We start from the raw sequence: 23,045 nt of genomic DNA on the forward strand, positions 1-23,045 counted from the left end.
ATTTTACTTTTTATTTATTGACTCACTTTTTTCATACAGTATAAATCAAACAAAACAATATAATCAAAAGCAGGTTTTTGTTATGTTTTCAGTATTTTTAAATTTAATTTTAATGTTATTCTGTAAAATGTGCAAATAATAATCAGATTCAGAATCGGAATCAGAAATCCTTTATTTGTCCCACGACGGGGAAATTTACGTTGTTACAGCAAGAGACGAGTAACAGTTAAATAGAATAAAAATACAGTAATATAAGTAATATAAGTACAGTAAAATGTGTAGGAGTGAATATTGCACAAGGCATTGATAATTGCACACTGTTGGAACAGACTTGTCTTGGTGTGGTGGTCTACCAGGGGCCGTGGTGATGGTGCAGTCTGACCGCTGCAGGGAGAAAGGACCTCCGGTATCTCTCTGTGAGACACCGCGGGTGAAGCAGCCTGTCGCTGAAAGAGCTGCACAGTGCGGACAAAGTGTCATGGAGGGGGGGGGACATGTTGTCCAATAGAGAGGACAGCTTGGCCGTCATTCTCCTGTCTCCCACCACCTCCACAGTGTCCAGAGGGCTCCCCAGGACAGAGCTGGCCTTCTTCACCAGTCTGTTCAGTCTCTTCCTGTCAGCAGCCGAGATGCTGCTGCCCCAGCAGACCCCTCCATAAAACATAGCAGATGCCACCACAGAGTCAAAGCAGGTAAGACATTCATGTCAATAAATAAAATGTACTCAAAGATATTGTCACCAAATAATTCCTTTATTTTAATTGATCTTACTTTTTATATATCATTTCGATTAATTTATCCCCAATGTATAATCTAATAATCCATGCCCAAAAAACTAAACCATGCACTTGTTGTGTTAAATATACTTTTCTTTAGACAAAATGTATATAAAGTTGCAGAAAAAGTTCTTTCAAAATATTATTTAAAATATCAAATAGCGCTCGAACACCCCTAAAAGTCCCAGCTTCTTGGCATGTCAAATATAACATTTAAAATAGGGTTTTTATTTACTTTTTATGGTATTATTCTATTAATATTTGTCTCTTGTATTGGTAAAATCAATTTGTTAAATCATAAACATATTTAAATAATAATAAGTAATTTTACATTGAAAGTGTGTACCACAACATGCGCGCTACCCTGTTACGAAACCCTTTGAGCTTGGCAGAGGAAGTGAAAAAGCTGTTAGTCACATGACACAGAGGAAATGACATCAGCAAGTCATGTGCTACCACCATGGGTAGACCAAAGGTAAGTCGTCCCTTTTATTCTTTATATATTTCCAATCTTTCACTCTTGATGGAGTGTGGCACTCACACAAACGCAACCCTGTTACTCACATTATGAGACTAAAACAAGTTAATTTCAAACATATTTTTCTTTAGTTCAATATCTAAGTGTGTCCATTCCTTGATAGTAGCATTACATTGTGCAGCTGGCATTGATTCCTGAGGTAAAAGCTAAAATTAACATTGATTTGCAACCTGTTACTATAATTAGAGTAACAGGGTTGCATTTCCTCCAGTTTACTCTATTATTTATAGTAAAATGTCATGTGTTTGTATAATTTAGCATAATATAATGTTTTAAATGTCTTACTGTATTATCCATCCATCCATCGTCTACCTCTTATTCGGGGTCGGGTCGCGGGGGCAGCAGCTCCAGTAAGGAACCCCAATCTTCCCTTCTCCGGGCCACATCCTCCAGCTCCGACTGGGGGATCCCGAGGTGTTCCCAGTGAGGAGATATAATCTCTCCACCGAGTCCTGGGTCTTCCCCGGGGTCTCCTCCCAGCTGGACGTGCCTGGAACACCTCCCTAGGGAGGCGCCCAGGTGGCTCCTCACTAGATGAACCACCTCAACTGGATCCTTTCAACGCAAAGGAGCAGCGGCTCTACTCCGAGTCTCTCCTGATGGCTGAGCTTCTCACCCTATCTCTAAGGGAGACGCCACCCGTCTGAGAAAACACATTTCGGCCGCTTGTACCCGTGATCTCGTTCTTTTGGTCATGACCTTCATGACCATAGGTGAGGGGAGGAACGAAGATCGACCGGTAGATTGAGAGCTTTGCCTTCTGGCTCAGCTTTCTTTTCGTCACAACAGTGCGGTAAAGTGACTGTAGTACCGCCCCCGCTGCTCCGATTCTCCGGCCAATCTCTCGCTCCATCGTCCCCTCACTCGCGAACAAGACCCCGAGGTACTTGAACTCCTTCACTTGGGGTAATGGCTCATTCCCTACCCGGAGTAGGCAATCCACCGGTTTCCTGCTGAGAGCCATGGCCTCAGATTTTGAGGTGCTGATCCTCATCCCAACCGCTGCACACTCGGCTGCGAACCGATCCAGTGAGTGTTGAAGGTCACAGACCGATGATGCCATCAGGACCACATCATCTGCAAAGAGCAGCGATGAGATCCTCAGGTCACCGAACTGCAACCCCTCTCCTCCACGACTATTCCTCGATATCCTGGCCATGAAAATCACGAACATGATTGGTGATAAAGCGCAGCCCTGGCGGAGGCCAACATTCACTGGGAACGAGTCCGACTTACTGCCGAGTATCCGGACACAACTCTCGCTTTGGGCGTACAGGGATTGGATGGCCCTCAAAAGTGACCCCCTCACCCCATACTCCCGCAGCACCTCCCACAGTATCACCCGGGGGACCCGGTCATACGCCTTCTCCAGATCCACAAAACACATGTCGACCGGATGGGCGTACTCCCAGGCCCCCTCCAGGATCCTTGCGAGAGTAAAGAGTTGGTCCGTTGTTCCACGACCAGGACGGAATCCGCATTGTTCCTCTTCAATCAGAGGTTCGACTACCGGCCGAACCCTCCTTTCCAGTACCTTGGAGTAGACTTTACCAGGGAGGCTGAGAAGTGTGATACCCCTGTAGTTGGCACACACTCTCTGGTCCCCCTTTTTAAATAGGGGAACCACCACCCCGGTCTGCCACCCCCTAGGCACTGTCCCAGACTTCCACGCAATTGACGAGGCGTGTCAACCAAGACAGCCCCTCAACACCCAAAGCCTTCAGCATTTCTGAACGGATCTCATCAACCCCCCTTTGTCACTGTGGAGTTATTTGACGACCTCAGTGACCTCCATGTTTTAGATTTGTCCAGTGTATATTTGATTATATCCAGTTTGTTGTTGTGTTGACATGTTTGTTATGTATCATTGATACTCTTCCTGTTAATCCTTCATTGGAAAATATATATAAAATATTATCAAACAACATTTCTGTGGTCCTGAGTTTTTATTTGTCACATTATGTCTTCAGCCAAACGTAATGTAGCCATTCAACCCTGTTACTTTACGCAACCCTGTTACTCTCATTTCAACCCTGTTACTGTATCATTTTCTGTTAAAATAACCTTAAATAATGTTCTCAGCTCACAAAAGTTGAAACTAATGTCCCTTTAATAGCTTGATTAATTAATTAATTAATTAATGTATTTGAGCAAATATTTCAAATTAAATACTGAAATTGGTAAAAAGAAACTTGTGACAATTGAAAAGTTGGGCAAGATCGATTAAAAAAGCTGCTTAAATTAACATTAAACCAGTTTTATCCAAAACTACATGAGTATTTAATATAAATGTGACTTTATTTACTTAATATTAAAGAGTTTTATTGAAGAATATTTTTTAAAATACCTTTTTCTGCTTAATGAGTATGTGTCGCAGGGTCGCACAAAACATGGCACACAACAAATAAAACGTCTAATAAAAAGAACATTTGATCCCTTTGCTGCCAAATCACTTTTTTGATTGTTTATCATCTGTTTTTCCTAAATACATAACAAAAAAGAATAAAATAAAAGTGTTTCAAAAGTGTTGACGTCTAAATTGTCCTCCAACTCTGGAATGAGCCACATGTCACATCGTCAACTCATTATCAATATTTGAGTTGAATAAGAGGTTTGGAAGCTGAAGCTATTTTTATTGAGCATTTTCACTCATTATTTACATTTTGCACAAAATACAACAGTAGGTGATCAATCAGTTATAGCTGTTTATGTTTGTTTATGTATATACTTGTATACTTGTACTTATACATATTTGCACTTTTTGTAATTCGCTTTGGACAAAATGACTAAAGGACTAAATGAACTGTAATGTAATGTAATACAGCTGCTCAGGAGGACATGGCTCCGCCCCTCCCACAGGTGTTTAATCGGGTTGCATTGGCCTCACCTGGTGCTGTATAAAATGCTACACTTTTGCTTTGACAGCATTTGGTTCGTTTGATCTGTGGCGATGGGAGGATGTTTGTTGCTGTGTGCATTCTTACTGCAGCTGTCAGGGTCCTTGCAAGGTGAGGCACCAAAACGTCTTTTACACCATCTACAAAGATCTCCTGATTAGACTTCATGCTTTATAATTTACTCAGAGTGCGTGCTGCATCATCAGCTATGATTTTAACACTTTTACACAGTTGTATCAGCTGGAAGCGGTGAAGAAGTGAAGTGTGGCGTGGGCGCTAAACCGTGCAAGGATGGCTCTGAGTGTGTCCCCTACAACCACGTGTGTGATGGAGAGGCTGACTGCCGGGACGCTTCAGATGAAGCTGACTGTGCGTTAGCATGCGCTGAAGGTACTCGACTCTCTTTCCTGAAGTTTGCTTTGACCTACTTGATCAGAGGGATCGTTTGTCACACAGTTCTGTGAACGACTGAAATGAGTTCATAAATAAGATTAGAAAGACTTTAAATCTTTATTTGGTATCAAACGTTTGATTAGATTAAAATGAGGAAAGTACTTTAATCTAAATCTGATGTGCATTCCTGGGATTTGAGCTTCAACGATTAATCAATCAACAAAAGAGTCAAACTGTTCTGCGTTGGCTGAAGTGTTCATGCAAAAATGTCTTTAATTAATTTTTTCAGCTCGTAGTGAGCGTCTGTTTTATATTAACGTAAGTCTCGTACAGAGAGTAACACATTCAAAGACTTCAGAATCTCTCTTCTGACCTTTTCTATAGACCAAATGATTTGAGAAATATAAATGGCAGATTAATCGATGACTCTAAAGTGACATTTTCTGCGTTCCATTTAGTCAAAGCTTCATATCACATGTACAGCGTCGCTTTAAAAACAAAGTAGTTTGAACTTTTTCTAGGAACTTTAGTTTACAAACTAGATTTCTTCCACGCTGCAGTTCAACTTCTCCCAGTGTGAACAAAAGGTTTCCTGCAGAGCTTTCAAAGTACCTCATAATAAACTGACCGTACATCATCAACTGTTTTAATGCTATTTGACCTCAAACGCATCAATCGTTTAGAAGCAAAGATCTTCACCTTTGTTCTGGACGAAGCCATAAGTTGTCTCCTGCTGTTGAACGCTCTGCATCCAACAGGTCAGTTCCAGTGTGCTCACGGGAGGAAGTGCATCGACCAGCAGCAGGTGTGTGACGGGACGCCTCAGTGTCAGGACCGCTCTGACGAGATGAGGTGCTCCAAGCAGACCGCTGGCTGCGTTCACCAGTGTGACGGTGCGACTCGCTGCTTACCTGCTAACTTCCTCTGTGACGGAGAGAAGGACTGCTTGGACGGCACCGACGAGGAAAACTGTGGTAGGTAGACGTGTCAGAGGGTGCACGATGTACATATAAACATAATGTCACACACAAGCAGTTACCGTAGGAGATGAATGGAACATAAATGAGAAAACAAAATGCATCTGGGCACAAAACTGGTAAAAAACAAACTGTAAAATGATCAGTTGAAAACGTTGTACTTTTAGTTCATACTGCAGCTGGCCTTAAAGTATGTGCTGTTGTGTTGGGACATGCTTTGGTCTTTCAAGGCGCCTTGAACTTTGACCCTCTTGCTCACACATCTGCTGTGCAAAGGATTGTGGGTCAGAATAGCTTGCTGGCTAACATGCTGCACAATGTGACCGGATGCCAGTGGTGGAGGAAGTGATCACCAGCAGAATGTATTTAAAGTAGCTTAAAGTCCTCGTATGCACACAAGATGATTTCTTCTCGTGCGCTACAAGAACAATCGGGGCCTTTAATCCAAAACAAGGAGTCGTATTTAATAAATGTTGTTTTTAAGATGAAAGGAACTACAGCTGGAAATAAAATGTAGTGCAGAAGTAAATTATACCTAAATTAGGTTCCACCACTGCAACATCCTGGTACTTTTGACCTATGTATTTGGGACCTCCTACATGTGCTGTGTTCTCTCAGGAGAATCACATCCAGCACCTTAATGTTTCCCATTTGTATCTTGCATCAGAGGAAGACAGGGATGAAAATGAAGGGACCTCGATGACCTCTGCTGGCCTCCCCCCCTCCTCCGCTGCCCTCCCCCCCTCTGCCCTCCCCCCCTCCTCCTCTGCCCTCCCCCCCTCCTCCGCTGCCCTCCCCCCCTCCTCCGCTGGACTCTCCCGCCCCATCAAGTGTCCTCTGGGCTCTAAACACTGCAGGGACCAGACCCAGTGCGTCCTCTACAACCACCTCTGTGATGGGGAGGCAGACTGCACAGACGGCTCGGATGAGGCAGAATGCTCCTCGGCATGTGAAAATGGTAATCTGGTGTTTTAATCTGGTGTTGTGATCGCTGCTAAAACGCTAATATTTCCCACCAGAGGGCAGTAAGATGGTTTTGGTTCTTTCGTAATTGCTTTGTGTCTCTTTGTATTTTTGCCCCTTCCATACTCTGAGTCTTTGCAGCTGTTTCGAGTCTCTTTGTAGTGTTTGCGTCTCTTCCTGGTTGGTACGCTTCTCTTTGCGTGACATTTTGTAGGTGAAGGCCAGGATGTCCCTGACACTTTGGGCCCCTGTGTACCCCTACAGACTTCTGTCTGTATAAGAGTTAATGTAAAGAGGAAGAGTTCACAGGATCATTTGTATATCTAAAGCCTGACTAAACCCCGTCCTGAGTTATGCCACATGTCCTCTGCAGACCAGTTCCAGTGTGCGCATGGACAGAAGTGTATAGAGCGGAGCCAGGTGTGTGATGGCGTGCCTCAGTGTCAGGACCGCTCCGATGAACTGAGATGTGCCAAGCAGATGGAGGGCTGCGCTCACCAGTGTGACGGCAAGAGCCGCTGCGTTCCCGTCAGCTTCCTCTGTGACGGGGAGCGGGACTGCTTGGACGGCAGTGACGAGGCCAACTGTGGTACGTTGTCCCTGAACAGGAAGTTCGCCGTTATTCAGCTCTCCTTGCACGGAACAGTTTGTGATTTTTGTCTCTTTGCCCCACAGCTGACATTAGCTGCAGTGCCAGAGAGTTCGAGTGCACCAGTGGCCAGTGTGTGTCGGCCAAAATGCTTTGCGACGGCCAACCGGACTGCGGGGACCGCTCGGACGAGGAGGGCTGTATCAAGGCGCCGGTCTGCACCACCAAGCACAGCTGCCCCCACAGCAAGGAGTGTCTGGTGCAGGAGTGGATCTGTGACGGGCTGCAGGACTGCAGAGATGGCACGGATGAGAAGGTGGATGCTGAAGGAGACATTAAAGTAGACGGATTGCGTTTTATATACGACCATATTTACTTGTGAGGTGGAACTTCTGTAACGGTGAAAAGGGATTGTGACGCCCGACGTGTGTGTTCAGCTTGAAGAAAGGTCAAAGGTCGGGGTCAGAACACATGGAGCTGGTGGTCACTTATAATTAACGTTTATATTTCAGTTACCCCGAGTTCAAAAAAGAACTTTTTTCCTCTGCCGTGGAGACCTGCGAGGAAACACAAGTCTGGATGACTTTAAGTAAATGGCGCCGAGTTTAACAGCAAAGCTAAATTAAAACGTACTTTAAACGTTCACTCATTTATCCAGTCGATGCTCACTCCTTCACAAACACGACTTTTCACTGAACGTAATATTTAAACACGTCGGACAGTAGTGAGGAAACTTTGGATTCTCACTGACGAGAAACAAAGGTTCCTTCAAGGGAACACGGTGAGGAGCGGATGTACAAACCGACATCAGAACTCGCTGCGACGACTGATTGTCGCCATTTTCAAATGAAGTTTGACCAGTTTTAGATCAAATCTAAAATAATCCATGATTTCCTCGCCAGGATTGTCCCGTGGCTCCTCTGAAATGTGGGACGTTCCAGTGGTCGTGTAAATCCAAGACGCGGTGCGTCCCTACAGCCTGGTGGTGTGACGGCACGGAGGACTGTGACGATGGCAGTGACGAGACCGAATGTGAGTGGATGGACACGTCATGTAATCCCGCTTTAGTGCCACGTTTCCTCACGTCTCTGCCGGTCGTAGAATTATTTATTTTGCTTTAGGGAGATTTTTGCCAAGTGGCAGCCGTGATGAGAAGCTTCACACATTCTCTAAATGCTTAGGAAGGTGCTTCCTGATCTCCTTCAGCGTAGCGTATGTTGTACAGCAGGCAGTTTGTCACATAAAGATAGTATAAGAGTCCCAGGCTCGTCCAACAATACAACTACTGAAATAACATGTTGCATGAGACAGAATGGGGACAGTAAAGTGCTCAAATAGAATCAGACAGTAAGAGTTTAAAAACATTCTTTAGATCTGTTTGTTTCAGTAAATGGTTTGAAATTTATTTCAATTGTAACAAACTTGTAAATCGCTGTTTGTGTTTGTGTGTGTACACCAGGTGGGCCGGTAACGTGCCTCCCTCACCAGTTCCACTGTGGCAGCCAGGAGTGCCTGGATGCAGCTCTGCTGTGTGACGGCATCTCCAACTGTGCTGACGGCTCAGACGAGGGAGGCAGCTGCCAGACGAAGTGTGCAGACGACAGACGCTGCTCCCAGAGCTGCTCCAGCACGCCGCAGGGAACGGTGAGTCTGTTACTGATGGTGGTTAAAGGAGACGCTACAGGTGAACAGAGTCATACATGTTGTACACACTACAGGTGAACAGAGTCATACATGTTGTACACACTACAGGTGAACAGAGTCATACATGTTGTACACACTACAGGTGAACAGAGTCATACATGTTGTACACACTACAGGTGAACAGAGTCATACATGTTGTACACACTACAGGTGAACAGGGTCAAACATGTTGTACACACTACAGGTGAACAGGGTCATACATGTTGTACACACTACAGGTGAACAGGGTCATACATGTTGTACACACTACAGGTGAACAGAGTCATACATGTTGTACACACTACAGGTGAACAGAGTCATACATGTTGTACACACTACAGGTGAACAGGGTCATACATGTTGTACACACTACAGGTGAACAGAGTCATACATGTTGTACACACTACAGGTGAACAGGGTCAAACATGTAACTAACAGATATCATGAAGCTTCCCCACTTCATGACTCACATCAACACAAGTTTATATTACAAGTGTTTAATATGTACATGAGGCGTTATGTAATGTAGCTGTGGAGAGTTTAAATCTACACACACAGTTACACACACACACTCTGATGTTCTCATGTTCCTCTCGTCTGAAGAAGACGTGATATTGAAAATCTCATGAGATGTTTGCAGTGTCACTTTAAGTCGTCTGTCCTGCACTCGGTGGCATAAAGATTAAGACACCAATGCAGTACCAACTGAATTGTGAATGTAGTAGTACTAAGTTTCTGCAAGACTGTGCTGGGGGAGGAAAGCATCTTAATGAAGTCAGAGTCTCGTGACTGTATGAGGACTTGTTTACCCTGTAAGTGTAATGTGAGCGCTGCAGCTGACTCATGGTTCTTGCTGTGCAGCGCTGCGGCTGTGCTGCAGGGTTCAGGCTCCTGGAGGACGGGCTGACCTGCGCTGATGTCGACGAGTGTGAAGCCCAGAGCCCGGCTGTGTGCAGCCAGCTGTGCATCAACACACAGGGCTCGTACCGCTGTGACTGTCACACAGGCTACATAATGGAGGCAGGGGGACACCACTGCAAGATCACCGGTAAAGTCCTCCGTAGCCTATATCCTGCCTATAACGTAACATTATTGTCTATAAAGTCAGAAAATGGTTAACTGCATTTCTGACAACCTGCTTTACTAAACAAATCCACATTTTGGACAAAAACTGACATCCAGAGAAAAGTTTGGTCTAATTTTGAACTGGAGCGTCTGCAGATACTTTGTTCTGATCACTTAAAGTAAACCAGATGAACACATCTTCACATCTTCACATCTTCACCAGCAGCTCGACTGTAAGGAGCTGAGAGTGCACTCTTCTATTTGTACATGCATCTGGTTTAATACATGCCCCCTCTCTGTGGGACTGTCCTTAACATGATGCGAGCACCAGAATGATCCTCTTCTCGGCCCTCAGTCGAACCCTTCCTGTTGTCGTCGGTCCAAACGGACCTCTTCCTGCTCGGCCTGCGCAGCGGCAACCTGGATGTGTTGGCGTCCCCGGCCAAGAAGGCCATCCTCTCCCTGGACTACGACTGGAGGGAGCGGAGGGTCTATTGGGTCAGTCTGGACACGGAGAGCGTCAGGTGGTCCTCGCTGGACCAGAAGACCACCGGGACCTTCATTAAAGGTCTGTGTTGTAGGGGACTAATGAGTTCTGTTGAGTCTTCTTCTACTCTACATTTCAGAGGGAAGTTTATCTGATGGTTTTAAATCTTAAATTAGAGTTGGGCTATAAAAGCATTTCTTGTCTCTAATGAAAATATTTTTCACACAAACATTTCAGGGTTCAAACTTCTCAAATGTGAGATTTGCATTTTATTTTTTATAATATATAAACTGTTACAGTAATTAAACAAATCCTAAGCACCAGCGTTACTACTTTAAATAATTTTATTGACTTTATTTTTGAGTTTGTTGGTTGGGTGGCACTTTGAGCCCAATCAACCAATTAATGGAGAAAAGAATCATGTGACCTGTGAAGGTGATCTGACATTTATTAATGCTGATGCAGAGGCGTTCACTGTCCTTCATGAGGATCCGTCCTCATGACTGTTTCCTGCAGGTGTCCGGGCGGATTCTGTCGCTGTGGACTGGCTCGGGAGGAACCTGTACTGGATCGACGGCGTGAACAGTCAGATCGTTGCCATCAGACTGTCGAAAGGCTCCGTGAAGTCCGTGGACCGCAGCGTCATCCTGGATGAAGACCTGGATCTGCCGCGCTCTCTGGCGCTGCTGCCACAGAAAGGGTCAGCATGACGTCATTTACCTCAACAGGGGCCAGTGCCCCTGTAACACTGAGCCTGGACCCACCTGTGGCCCCCCTCCGAACGAATATTGTACAATACCAATCATGGTATTTTTGTTGTGCCCGATTATTTATACTTAACTAAAAATATTGAAGGCTTGAACACTGCTTCGTTTATGTACCCCTTACAAAACACTTGGCCCCAGCCAGGCCCCCCTCCCCCCCCCCCCCAGTGATATTGGTCTAGAACCGCCACTGCCTCCACGGTGAGCGAAGAATCAAAGATAGTGATTCTAAAGTGGATTGAAGTAAATGGAAAAACTATCTGAACATCAGTTTACAAACTCTCGTTCAGAATAACGTCTCTTATCCACTCGATGCTCACTTCAAACACAAAGCTTTATTTAAAACCCTTCGGACTCACAGACTTGTGAAGCAGTGACGTTACGTTAATGCTCATCTTTGACTCGCAGCAAACTCTTCCTCATACTCAGTATTCCTCTCAGACAGCATGTCGTCTCTTTGGTAACTTCTGTCTCCCAGGTTGATGTTCTGGACAGAGATTGGTAACGTGGTGAAGATAGAGCGTGCCGGGATGGACGGCTCGGAGAGGAAGGTGTTGGTGAACTCCAGTCTGGGCTGGCCGGGCGGCGTGGCCGTGGACTCTGTCTCTGAGAGGGTCTACTGGACGGACGAGAGGCTGAAGGCCATCGGATCTGCAACACTGGACGGAGAAGACATTCGGGTAAAACACACAACAAATAACTTATTGTTGTTTGATCTTTCATAAGTTAATCAGTCAAAACTGTTAAACCAAAAAGGTTATAAAACATCTGAACAATAACATTTTGCTCATAGATTATTAGATATGATGGTGATTAGATGGTTATTACATGAGCTGCTGACGAACACGACTTCTCGAACTTGATGGTTATTTAATTAAGCAACTTTCCTAAACAAATGTTTTGCAACAGAAGGTAAAGATCACGTATGCTTTCAGTATTTCTGAGACGTACAAAGCATTTTGTTTTTATTTGATTACCTACAGGCAAATGGGTTTGGCGTGTCGCGTGTTTTTTATATGCATTATGGGTATTTGAGATGGCGCCTGTTGCTCGAAACATTTTCATTAAAAAATAAATTGCTTGAAAAAGTGATTTAAAGACAACTGTTTCAGAAACATTCTAACATTATCAATTTTTATTACATTAAGAATAAAAAATATTGTGTTCTTGGCGGCAAAGCTTTTTAAAGGTCATCCTGCCCTCTAACTAGAAGTTGCACTTCATGGGAGGTTTTTGTCCAAAATGGCCTGAGCATAAATTACTCGTCCTACATAATTAATCTTGTCAATAAATAGTTTTTTAATGTAATGTTTAGATTCTACAGATGAAGGAGAGCACCAACCCGTTCTCGCTGGCCGTGTTCAATGACATGCTCTACTGGTCCGATGCGAAGAAGCGAGTAGTGCTGGCTGCGCATAAAAACTCTGGCAAAAACCTTCACGTTCTCCTGAAAAGACTCAGACAACCTTTTGGTGTGAAGGTGAGTGAAATGCTCAGACTTGTGGATGTTTAGGCACAGGTGGAACTGGACCTGGTATTGTAATATAGCCTGTAGCTAAATCTGCATCATGAGTGTAAAGTGCTCACGGCAGCTCCTCCCATGCGCACAATCCAGGGATCTGTTTTTCTGTAAGGTGCAATAAAGCTTTAACACTTGTTTGCAGATCCTCCATCCATTGCTCCAGATGGGCATCGAGAGCCCCTGTGAGAAGATGGGCTGTTCCCACATGTGTGTGTTGGCCCCGCGAAACAAGGCTGTGTGCAAGTGTCCCTCTGGTCCGTTACTGGCTGAGGATGGCCTGACCTGCTCCAGCCCGGTCAATTCAGCGTTCCTGCTGATGCTGTCTCCCGCCACCGTCACACAGGTATTCCTACAGCGCACAGTAAAGCCCCTAACGGTGGACAAAAAACCCTCTTTAGATCTGGCTTTTGTCTCCTGTGGGAACGGTTACAATCTGCATCATTCCCAGAACAAATGTCTCCGCAGTAGTCACGATATTTATTGGCTCCGATCGCCAGTGATGGAAACAAGTGACCAGGAGGGATTAACTTGTTTGCAAATAAACAAAATGCTGCATTAACACCAAATCCATTATTATTATTATTATTATTATTAATAATAATAATGAGGTAAAGGTTGTGGCCATTGAGTAGATTTCCCTGATGTTTCGCAAACTTCGAAGTGAATATAGAGATATAAATAATAAAAATCAACAAGTATTTAGACAATTGGCATTAATTGTATGTTTTTTACATTAATAAATTATCTCCTCAAAGCCACCAGTTCCAACAATCAGTAAAAACCCTGCTTATATGCTAATTTAGCTAAAACAAAGGATATTGCATTAAGTTTAATTTGCTTTAACCGTTTACTTTAAAGGAAATGCATTGATTCTACTCTTGTATCTACTCTTAGATCTACTTGCAGTCTCGACACACATTAGGAGAGCTGAACACCTGGCCTGAACACCTGGCCCTGCAGGTGCCCAGCGTCAACGAGGCAGCCATCATGGACTACAGCATGCGTGACCACACCTTGTTCTTGACGGACGACGGTACAACATCGCTGAGCTCCTTCAAGCTGAAGGGTTCAGACTTGTCCTTTCGAGGGCAGCTTCTAAAACTCCAGGGCGACGCCATCACTGCCATGGCCCTTGACTGGGTAACTCTTAACGTCTACTGGAGCAGCAACAAACAGCCCCACCTGCAGGTCACCTCGGTCACCGGTGCATACTCTGCTGTTCTCATAAAGGAAGGTATTGGTAGGGTGGAGTCCATCGCCCTCCACCCTCCCAATGGCAGAGTTTGTTTTACTAACCTGGGCCTGCAGGGGACTGATACTGGTGCCAGTGTAGAGTGTGCCAACATGGACGGTGCTGGGCGGCATGTGGTTTGGAAGGATGCTAACCAGCCCACATCTCTGGTCTTCTCCAATGATGGGGATACAATTTACTGGGCTGACGAGGGTGAGAATGTGTTGCAGATGTTCTGTGTGCTTGTGAAGTTTTGTTCAAAGAGATAGTTTGGATGTTTTGAAGTGGGGTACTTGACCATAGTCGATGTATGGCCTACAGTAGATGTCAGCACACCCCCAGTTTGAAGAAACTGCCAATAGTACAAGAGGAAGCTAATGTTGAAGAAATTGGAGCTTGAATGTCGAATCAAAGCGGCAATCTTCTAGTTAAATCGACATATTTATTAACGTGATAAGTCAAACATGGAAAATACTTCTCGGCTGAGGACACTAATCACATCACTGTCTCCAGACTGAAAGAAAACCCAGGTTGCTGTCTCACGGCTCTGTGAAAGTGTGTACAAAGGATCGTAAACATATGGATAAATACATGGTGAAGGCGTTGACCTTCTCCTCATTGGTCCCCGTTGGCGCCATCACGTGCCTTGGTCAGCAGAGTCAGGAAGTGATGGTTGTTGACCTGTTCTCTTAAAGGGGAAGTGTTCCTACTGTGTTTACATTCAATATTGTGCTCGTAATACATAATAGTGCAGAAATACATATTGATTGAGGTAGACAAATACATATGACAGTCTTTCAAGTGTGGATTAATACGATCAGGAGTTATTTACTTCACAGTAATTAATGTGCTGCTGTGGACATGGGGGCAGCAGCAAAATGTATTTTATCCACCAAATCAGTATATTCTATATTTAGAATATTTTCACCACTTTACCTTGCTGTCGGCGCGTTCTGAGAACTGAAGCGGTCATCTATGCTCATCTGCTCACACCGAAGTCATCGGACATTATTGAAAAGTCATTTTAACACTTGGAACACACCAAGGTCTGCCTCGATTGTGATATTGCGCGACTTTAGTGAAGTTTAACCAAACTAACAGATCAAGGCGTCGGTAGACCAGCAACCCCTGTGTCCTGCGAGGTAAAGTGACTTTGTCAATAGAGTCTGGTGGCTTTGAAGAGAGAACTGAGTCAGTTCCTTGTCAGAAAGGGCTCTCCGACAGCAAGGTAAAGTGATGAAAATAGTGTGTATTTAAACTATATTTTTGACATTGTCCCCATCCACAGCAGTAAAAGTACTTGGCTTCCGTGCTCGTAGCCGTTTCTGCTTCTTAAACTGCCATCTACTGTAGGAATACACAGCATATGGATGAGTACCTCATACAACCCCACATCAAAACTATCCCTTAAGATGTTTTCATGCCTTGAAAGTCAAAAACTATTTGGAATAAAGCTGTAATTTGTTTAGAGAAGCGATAACATGGCTCTGATTCTTGCCCAGGTTTAGGGACCATAGGCTCTGCCCAGCTTAATGGTTCTGGATACAAAGAGTTGAAGACCGGTGATGGGCTGGCTGCTGTGGCGCTGAGTGATGACACACTGTTCTGGATGACACTCGGTGGTAATAACTCGTATAGTAAATTTAAAATAACACCTAATTACCTGTTCAACTACCAGGAGGTGACACTGTTCAACATAACTTTGAGTTGCAAACATCTTTCAATGTTTCCGTTTTAAAGTTCTAATGTAGCTACATGTCTATCCTGCAGACAAGACGAGACTGTGGTACAGAGATGAGCAGCAGAAAAACCAGTTGTGGTTTGAGATCAGCACAGAGGTGGTCAGCTTGAAGGCTTTCAGCCAGTCCAGTCAAACGGGTACGTAAGAAAACTACTGATTTGATGCTGGTCTAAGAGTTGGTAACCATCACAAACTCCAGGTGACTGACACTTTTTCACAGGTTCAAACCTGTGCACAGAAAACAACGGCAAATGCCAGCACTTGTGCCTCGCCACCCCAAAAGGTCGGACATGCAAGTGTGCCCATGACCACGTCCTTGTGAATGCCACCCACTGCAGCCCGGAGCAGCGCTGCCCCAATGGCAGCCGGGCCTGTCCGGATCAACTCTCATGTCAGCCTGTTGAGAAGTTCTGTAATGGACATGTTGACTGCCATAACCACTCGGACAAGCACTGTGAGTCTTATTAATAAGAACTGGAGAATGGATCTAATGTCTTAACTGTATTTAAGAAGTGGATGTAGTCACTGACGTCACCCATTGGTTTGTGGGACATTCTGAAGCCTCGTGTTCGTGATTTTAAAGGTTGTGTCTAGCTGGTAACCTTTGATTAGCAAAACTCTCACAAATAAGTTTCCTTGTCTGAAGAAAAGTGAGACTAATCCAGAACCTAATTTATTGTCTGGATGTGTATGCTTTGGTAAATACTTTTATGGTATAGAGGTGTGAGTTTTGCTCAAATCTAGGATAACCATCTAGACGCAAGCTCTTTTTCTTTTGGAACCAAAAATGACAACGAGAAGACGAGAGGATGGAGCCCTGAAGTACAACTGAACACTTAACATTTTGGTCCCCTAAAAATGGTGCTTGGTCATAATCTAAAATAACCTAAACTAATCCTCTTTTAGGTGACAGCCTGAAGCGGCCGACTGTAGCGGCGGTCCCTGCGCCCACAGAGCCCAACAGCGCCTCTCCTCCTCCTCGTCCGTCCCTTGTAACTCCTCTCTCTGAAGTCCAAGGCCTGAACACCACCCTGGACGTAAACCTTCAGCTCAGGAACCTGGACGCCCTGCAGTGCAGCCAGATACGCTGCAGTGGCAATGGACGCTGTGTGGAGACCAATGGAGACACTTCGTGTGTGTGTTCACTGCTCTACAGCGGTGATTCCTGTCAAGACAATCTCCTGAAGAACCTGCAGAGTCCACTTGTCTACGCCATTGCGGGGCTCTGTGTAGGAGTGGTGGTTATAGCTGTGATGGCAGTGGTGGTTAGACGGAAGAGTGCCAACGCAAGGTGTGTCTGATTAAGAAGAGTTAGGAAGGTTCCTGAGTGAGATGACCAAAAAGTATCCAAGTGGCAGCCATGATAAAAGCTGGTTGCATTCTCTAATGTTAAGGAAAGGTTTCAATGCTTCCTTATCTCCTTTAGCATAGGGTACATCCTTTACCAAAGGAGATGATGCCGTCCCAAACATCCATGCTGCAGCAACGTTTAGAGATTCGGCTGTTCACAAACAAAGTCTGAATTTAATGATTTTCATACAAATTGGGATTCATGTCGATAAACGAGTGGACATGAGCAACCACTTACAATGTGACGACAACTTAATTTAACTTGTGACTGGTAGCCTATTACTTTTCACTGAGTTGTCCTCATTAATATAGCTTGCATGAAACAACGCGTATCTACAGGATGATCTTTTAGAAAGCCATCTTCGGAAGAATTGGTTGACAATGGCAGACGTGCATCGATAACATCCGCCGTCACTTAATTGCGTAGCCTTGTGTAAGTTGTCCTTTTAGAAGTTCTTAATAATTCTCCATGATTTCTATCAAGGTCAAAGAACAATAGAGCAGAAAAGAAATTGGACTTAATTGTATTGCCTATACTTGGACCGCAGCACTGGTTTGCGAGCTAAGATTGTCTAACTAGTACCATAAACGAAGTACAGCCGGGAAATACTTTAGTGTTAAGTTTTGGGTCATAAACCAAAGAATTTGACAAATGCAAATTGTTATGGGATCAAACTTCAGCTTCTAATGGTCCTACTTGTCTGAAACAACTAATTCCAATGCAATCCATACAATGGTTGTTGAGGCGAAATCTACCTCACAGTGGCGCTAGAGAAGTCAGGGTGTTGCTACGCTTCATCCTCCGGCAATCATCCATAAGTTGCAATATTTCAGTCTGACATTGCTACACTGTTAGCGTGACTAAAATAAACCGAAAGTCCTTTTTTCCTGAGCGAACAATATAAAGTATCTCTACCTGTCTGTGCAGATGGTGTTGAATGTTTGCCACCGGAGAGCACAGGACTGATTGTGTATTGCCTCCATGCAGGAGAGCTAGCTTAGCAGCAGCGAAGGACATGAGCATGGCTGACCTGGAGAGCAAAGCGGAGACCGCCCCCGGTTCACCAGAAGCCCCCGGTTCACCAGAAGCCCCCAGTTCACCAGAAGCCCCCAGTTCACCAGAAGCCCCCAGTTCACCAGAAGCCCCCGCAGACGCTGATGCACACAAACCAGAGGTGGACCTCCCATAAACTCCATAAACGGGTTCACAGTTTGTTGCTAAGCTTGTGGGATGGCGGTCTGACTTTTCTTTCTTTGCAGGAAGCGGTGTCTTCTGTGGACGGGAGTTGATTCATGGGCAAACGTTTTAAATAAACCTTCTGCATTTTCCACTGTTTCCTGTGAAGTTATTTACGGTTAGTTAGACCACCAATGTTGAATTGTTGACAGACTAACAGAGTTGGTGGTTATAACGCCGACTGCATTGTTCACTGATCAAAATAACTTTTTTTTAATGGTAGATGGTTAAAGGGTAACATCAGAGGTCGGTGACCACCAGGTTCTCCTGTCGTCCTCATTGCTGAACCTCAGCAGCTCTAGGATGACCTACATGGAACAAGATGGATCTGGGAGCGAAGTGCAGAAAATGCTCAACAGTTTTGCGTAATCTCCTGAATCCTGAATCCTGAAGGGGGGGACATGGCTGCAGATGCTTAGGTTATTGACCACTTATTTTACACCATATTTAAATGTTTCATAAAAGGCTGAAATTTATTTTCATTATTGAATAATCTGCAGATTACTGTTTGACACTTTATGGACCAAATGATGGGTTTGAAATGAGCAGAGCCTAACGTGACTTCTTCAAATGTCTCCATTCAGCAGTCCAAAACGCAAATGTTCAGTTTAGTGAGGAATGGCAACTTCACATGTGAGAAGCTTCAGCCAGACTGGGAGATGGTGTTGCTTTAGAACAATCTAGATTAATTGTAATTCGGCCATCGTGCAATTGGTTCTTCTGGCACTATTGTGGGAACAAATGTCCAACGACTGATAAAGATATTCCCATCAGTTGAGCTTTGTGTTTCATGATAATGTTAGCATGCTAATGTTAACATGCTACCCAGTTGACCTGAGCATGCTGATGCTAGCATTTAGCTCGAATCCCTGCTGTGGGTATTTTACTAAAGCTATTGCTCACGTACTGTGGCTTTAGAATATAATTAAGTACAGTTTTGAGGTACGAGTATCACCATTATATTCAACTTTAAACTTCTAGATTTGAGAAACGGTACGCTTTTTACGTCACTTATCTGACGGCTACTTTGCAAATAGTTTAAGGCTCCAGCTCAAAGCAATTACAATATCAAAATGCTGTTTACTCAATGTCTTGCCAGTATAATTTGGAGTAAATGTTCTCTGGTGATATTCTGATATTGGTACATAAAGGCCTGCAGGTCTGTAAACACACAGCTGATTAAATCACTGACACACACTCTGCTCATCATAGTAACGCTGTTGCACCTTTAGACGGGACAAATTACATTCATCTTTCTTGGTGTAATCAGCCACGAAGTGAAGACGTGTGTTGCTATGTGACGCCTTTGATGCTCACGTTCCTGACTCGTACATTTGGTAAAGAAATGTATTCTATTGTAAATCGTGAGAATGAATAGATATGGGTGTGAATTCAGGAGGCCATGTTTCTAATTCATAATAAAAAAGCTGAATTTGTGGATACTTTGGCAGTTCGGTTAGGGAGATGCGGCTTGTTATGAGTCTGCATTGACATAAAAATAAATCCTGACATGTATTTAAAGTCTAAAGTGGATTCTTCCCATTGTTCAGACCAAAACCACAAAACATGTTTACTTTGCTTCTGACTGGGCCCTTCTGCTGCTTCTTATTATACTGTAAGAATGTTCAGCGCCCTCTCATTGAGCGGTGTCCGGGGTGTTTAATGATGTAGTTTGAGTTGTTGGCGAGACAGAGCTGTGAATAATTCTGAAGACTTGAACCAGATGATGAATTATTGGTTTGTTGTACCCGCACATTATCAACAGCCGTATAAAAAGACGCGCAATGCACGAGAGAAGAAATGAGCTTTGAGACGCGCAACGCACTGAGGTAGGAACGCTATTTCATCCAATAATTCATCTGAACGCCTGTTTGACGCCTTAGTTTGAAAGAACATTTCTATTGAGCTGAGTGGAGGAATTAAAAGTCCTACATTTGAATTGTTAGGTGTTTCACAAAATGTACTTAGTGTTTTGATTTAGCCAAATATTGTATAATTATATTTTAATCTGTGAGCAGTTTTTCATATTTTATATCTGTTTTTAATGTCAATTTGTTTGAAAATAATTCTGAGCAGCATTTATTTATATTTATTTAATTTGTAGTTGAGTGTAATCACTAATTAGAATATTTAATTTGTTTTTAATGTCAATCAACTCGTTTACATTTTCTTTCTAAATTACACATAATAATCCTGCATTCAAAATGTTACTTACACTATTTTATTTTTATTTAAATAAAGGTATCACAAAATGTACTAAGAGTATTAGAAATGAAAGTATTCATTATGCAAAATATATATATATATATATATATATATTTTTTATTTAATTTTTCTAAATAAGAATAAAGCACGTGACAAGTTTATTTATTTTTAAAGTGTTCAGTGGATTTGAATTGAAAAGGAAAAAACACTTTTTTACTTTTTAATAAGAAAATGCACTTTTTTAACCCCGTTTTAAACTTAATTCCACAAATTACTTTGTCCATCACTTTAAGTGTCTGTTGGTCAATGTAGTGGAGATAAAAGCACAATGTCCCTGTGAAAGTAGTGGAGTAGATGCACCACATACTGTATACTGCTTATGTTTTATGTGTTTCAGCAAATACAGGAACGACAACAATGGCAGCTCTGAGGACACTTTGTGTCGTCTTCATGGTGACTGTGGCGGTGTCCAAACCAGTGAGTTCTGCTGAACCCACCGAGCAACACAAGAGGACTTATCACTTGTTAAAGGACAACTTCTCCCACAAAATGATCATTTTAAATCAATGACTCACCTTGTGTTTCCTTGAAGAAAACTTTATTCGTCTCTTCTGACTCCACAGAGAACAAAGAATCAGAAGTCTTGATTTGAAGTAAAAGGAGCCGCTTTAAACAAAACTATACACAACACAAGCAGAATAATAAAGTCTCACTTATCCAGTCGATGCTTTACACACCTTTCACTAAAACTGCACTTTTTAAACACTGAGGACGAACAAGTGGTGACTGAAAGGCTGAGACTTTAGAGAGTAACCTGTAGTGAGGTAGTGAGCATGAGTGGATGAGTGAGTGAGGATGTGTTGATGTAGTGTAGCCCCATTTACTTCAAGACTTTTCTAAGTTTGTGTTCTTCCTTCACCGTGGAGGCAAGGAAACAGCGTGATAAAGTGTATAAATGGTCATTGTGCGGGTGAATACTCCTTTAATAGTGTCCTTGTTGCACCACAGGTGTGTCTACGTGAGGGGGGGGATTCGTCCGAGGCATCAGAGTCCAGTGAGACAAATTCCTCTTCCGAGGAGGCTCGTGTTGGGCCTTCACTTGAACCCCTGCAGCCGGCGTTGACGGGCACAGACATGCCCAATGCGATGGAGGAGACCGACCCCCCCGCAGCCCTCCTTCCCTCTGCAGACGAGGGCCCTTCAGCAGCCATGCTCCACCCTTCAGCCCTGCCGGACCCTGAGGACCCACAAACCTCCGCGGACGGGTCACAGCTCATGCCAGCTGATCCTCCACAAGCTGCTCTGGCCGTTTCTCAGGACACGCCTGACTCTGATCCTGCACACGTGCTGCCAGATGCAGAAGCCCCCCAGGGTGCCCCTCCACACATCATCACAGCAACACATCCACCTTTCTCCACAGCACCACCCCTGCCAGTCCCCATCAGCACCGCCCTGACCGGTGTTCCTGTTTGTTTCACGTTCCAGTTCTCCACCCCTGAGCCGGGTCCAGCCCGAGGAGACAGCAAGTGATGCGTTTCAGTTCTGCTGCATGTTATTGTTTGACATGAATCTATTAATCATAGTGCTGTCTTCATGCTTTGTTATTGTAATATCCAGGGTTGGGGCGGGGTGAACTTGTTACACGTACTGTAGTTCCAATGTTTAGTTTAGTTTCTCTTATGAACTGTCTTGTGTATGTAATTGTGTGTCTGACATGTGCTGTATAAATATAGAAACGTACCTGTAATTAAACTAGTAGTTGAACTACATTTTGCAGAAGCTTGAAGCAGGAGTGTCAAACATACAGGACGACTTTGCAAAGTGTAAAGATGAGTTGTTCTGATCATAAAGTAAAATCCTGAGACACGATGTTCTTTGTAGACACACTGATCAGTGAGTTGTAACATGTGGAAATGATAAACTGATTATATTGTTGAAATTGCAACTTTCTTTCTTAAGAAGTTTCAGGTTCATGTTTAGTAAAAAGATCAAACTTGAACATCTTCAGAATGAACTTGTTTTGCACTAAAACAAAGGGAACATGTGGAGTTGTTGTTGTGTACAGGTTATCATGCTGTGGTGGTACTGGTCCGGCCCACCTGAGATCACATTGTGCTGCATGTGGCTCCTGAACTAACATGAGTTTGACCCGGTTATGAAGGTAATGTCCCGACTACAGCTGTTATAACATCAGGGTTGTTATGACTGCTGTACTAACACCTCAGATGTATTCATGTGGGCAGCTGAACATGTGATTAAAAGCTCTGATCTCTAATTCAATGATCGTTTCAGAAGACAACAGTTTAATAAAATGTTTTTTATTGGGAGTTTGTATTACGGTCATTAAGTAACGGAGATTCAAGCGCCGTGTGTCCCAGCAGCCGCACCAGAAACGACAGGACTGTAAAATATGAGCAGGAAGTACTTCATAGTTAAGTGCATGTGTTGCAGTTGTAATTATGTCTATTATATCATAACAGGCAAGAATCAGAACATGTTCCCACTGCCACCAGGTTAAAAGGCCCAACCAGTACTTTAGATTACAGATAGATTTATCAATGAAAGTGATAAAAGATCATAACTCAAGTGTACTAGTGTCTCATACTTGAGTTTATACAAACAGAACT

General features: G+C 43.7%; 1 protein-coding gene across 1 annotated transcript; it reads left to right on the top strand.

Moving 5' to 3' along the window:
- The first annotated feature begins 4,214 nt into the window (after nt 1-4,214).
- Nucleotides 4,215-18,305, top strand: LOC115014080 (very low-density lipoprotein receptor-like). The gene is made up of 19 exons (XM_029440731.1): nt 4,215-4,322; nt 4,443-4,601; nt 6,918-7,133; nt 7,220-7,449; nt 8,036-8,165; nt 8,593-8,777; nt 9,678-9,864; nt 10,237-10,449; nt 10,885-11,068; nt 11,611-11,812; nt 12,448-12,612; nt 12,797-12,997; nt 13,549-14,098; nt 15,388-15,507; nt 15,656-15,763; nt 15,847-16,080; nt 16,533-16,917; nt 17,965-18,151; nt 18,237-18,305. The coding sequence occupies exons 1-19, from the start codon at nt 4,265-4,267 to the stop codon at nt 18,264-18,266; spliced, it is 3,744 nt and encodes a 1,247-aa protein (XP_029296591.1). The 5' UTR covers nt 4,215-4,264; the 3' UTR covers nt 18,267-18,305.
- The last annotated feature ends 4,740 nt before the right edge of the window (nt 18,306-23,045 follow it).

The sequence above is a fragment of the Cottoperca gobio genome, chromosome 9, assembly GCF_900634415.1.
Source record: "Cottoperca gobio chromosome 9, fCotGob3.1, whole genome shotgun sequence".
Taxonomy (NCBI): Eukaryota; Metazoa; Chordata; class Actinopteri; order Perciformes; family Bovichtidae; genus Cottoperca; species Cottoperca gobio.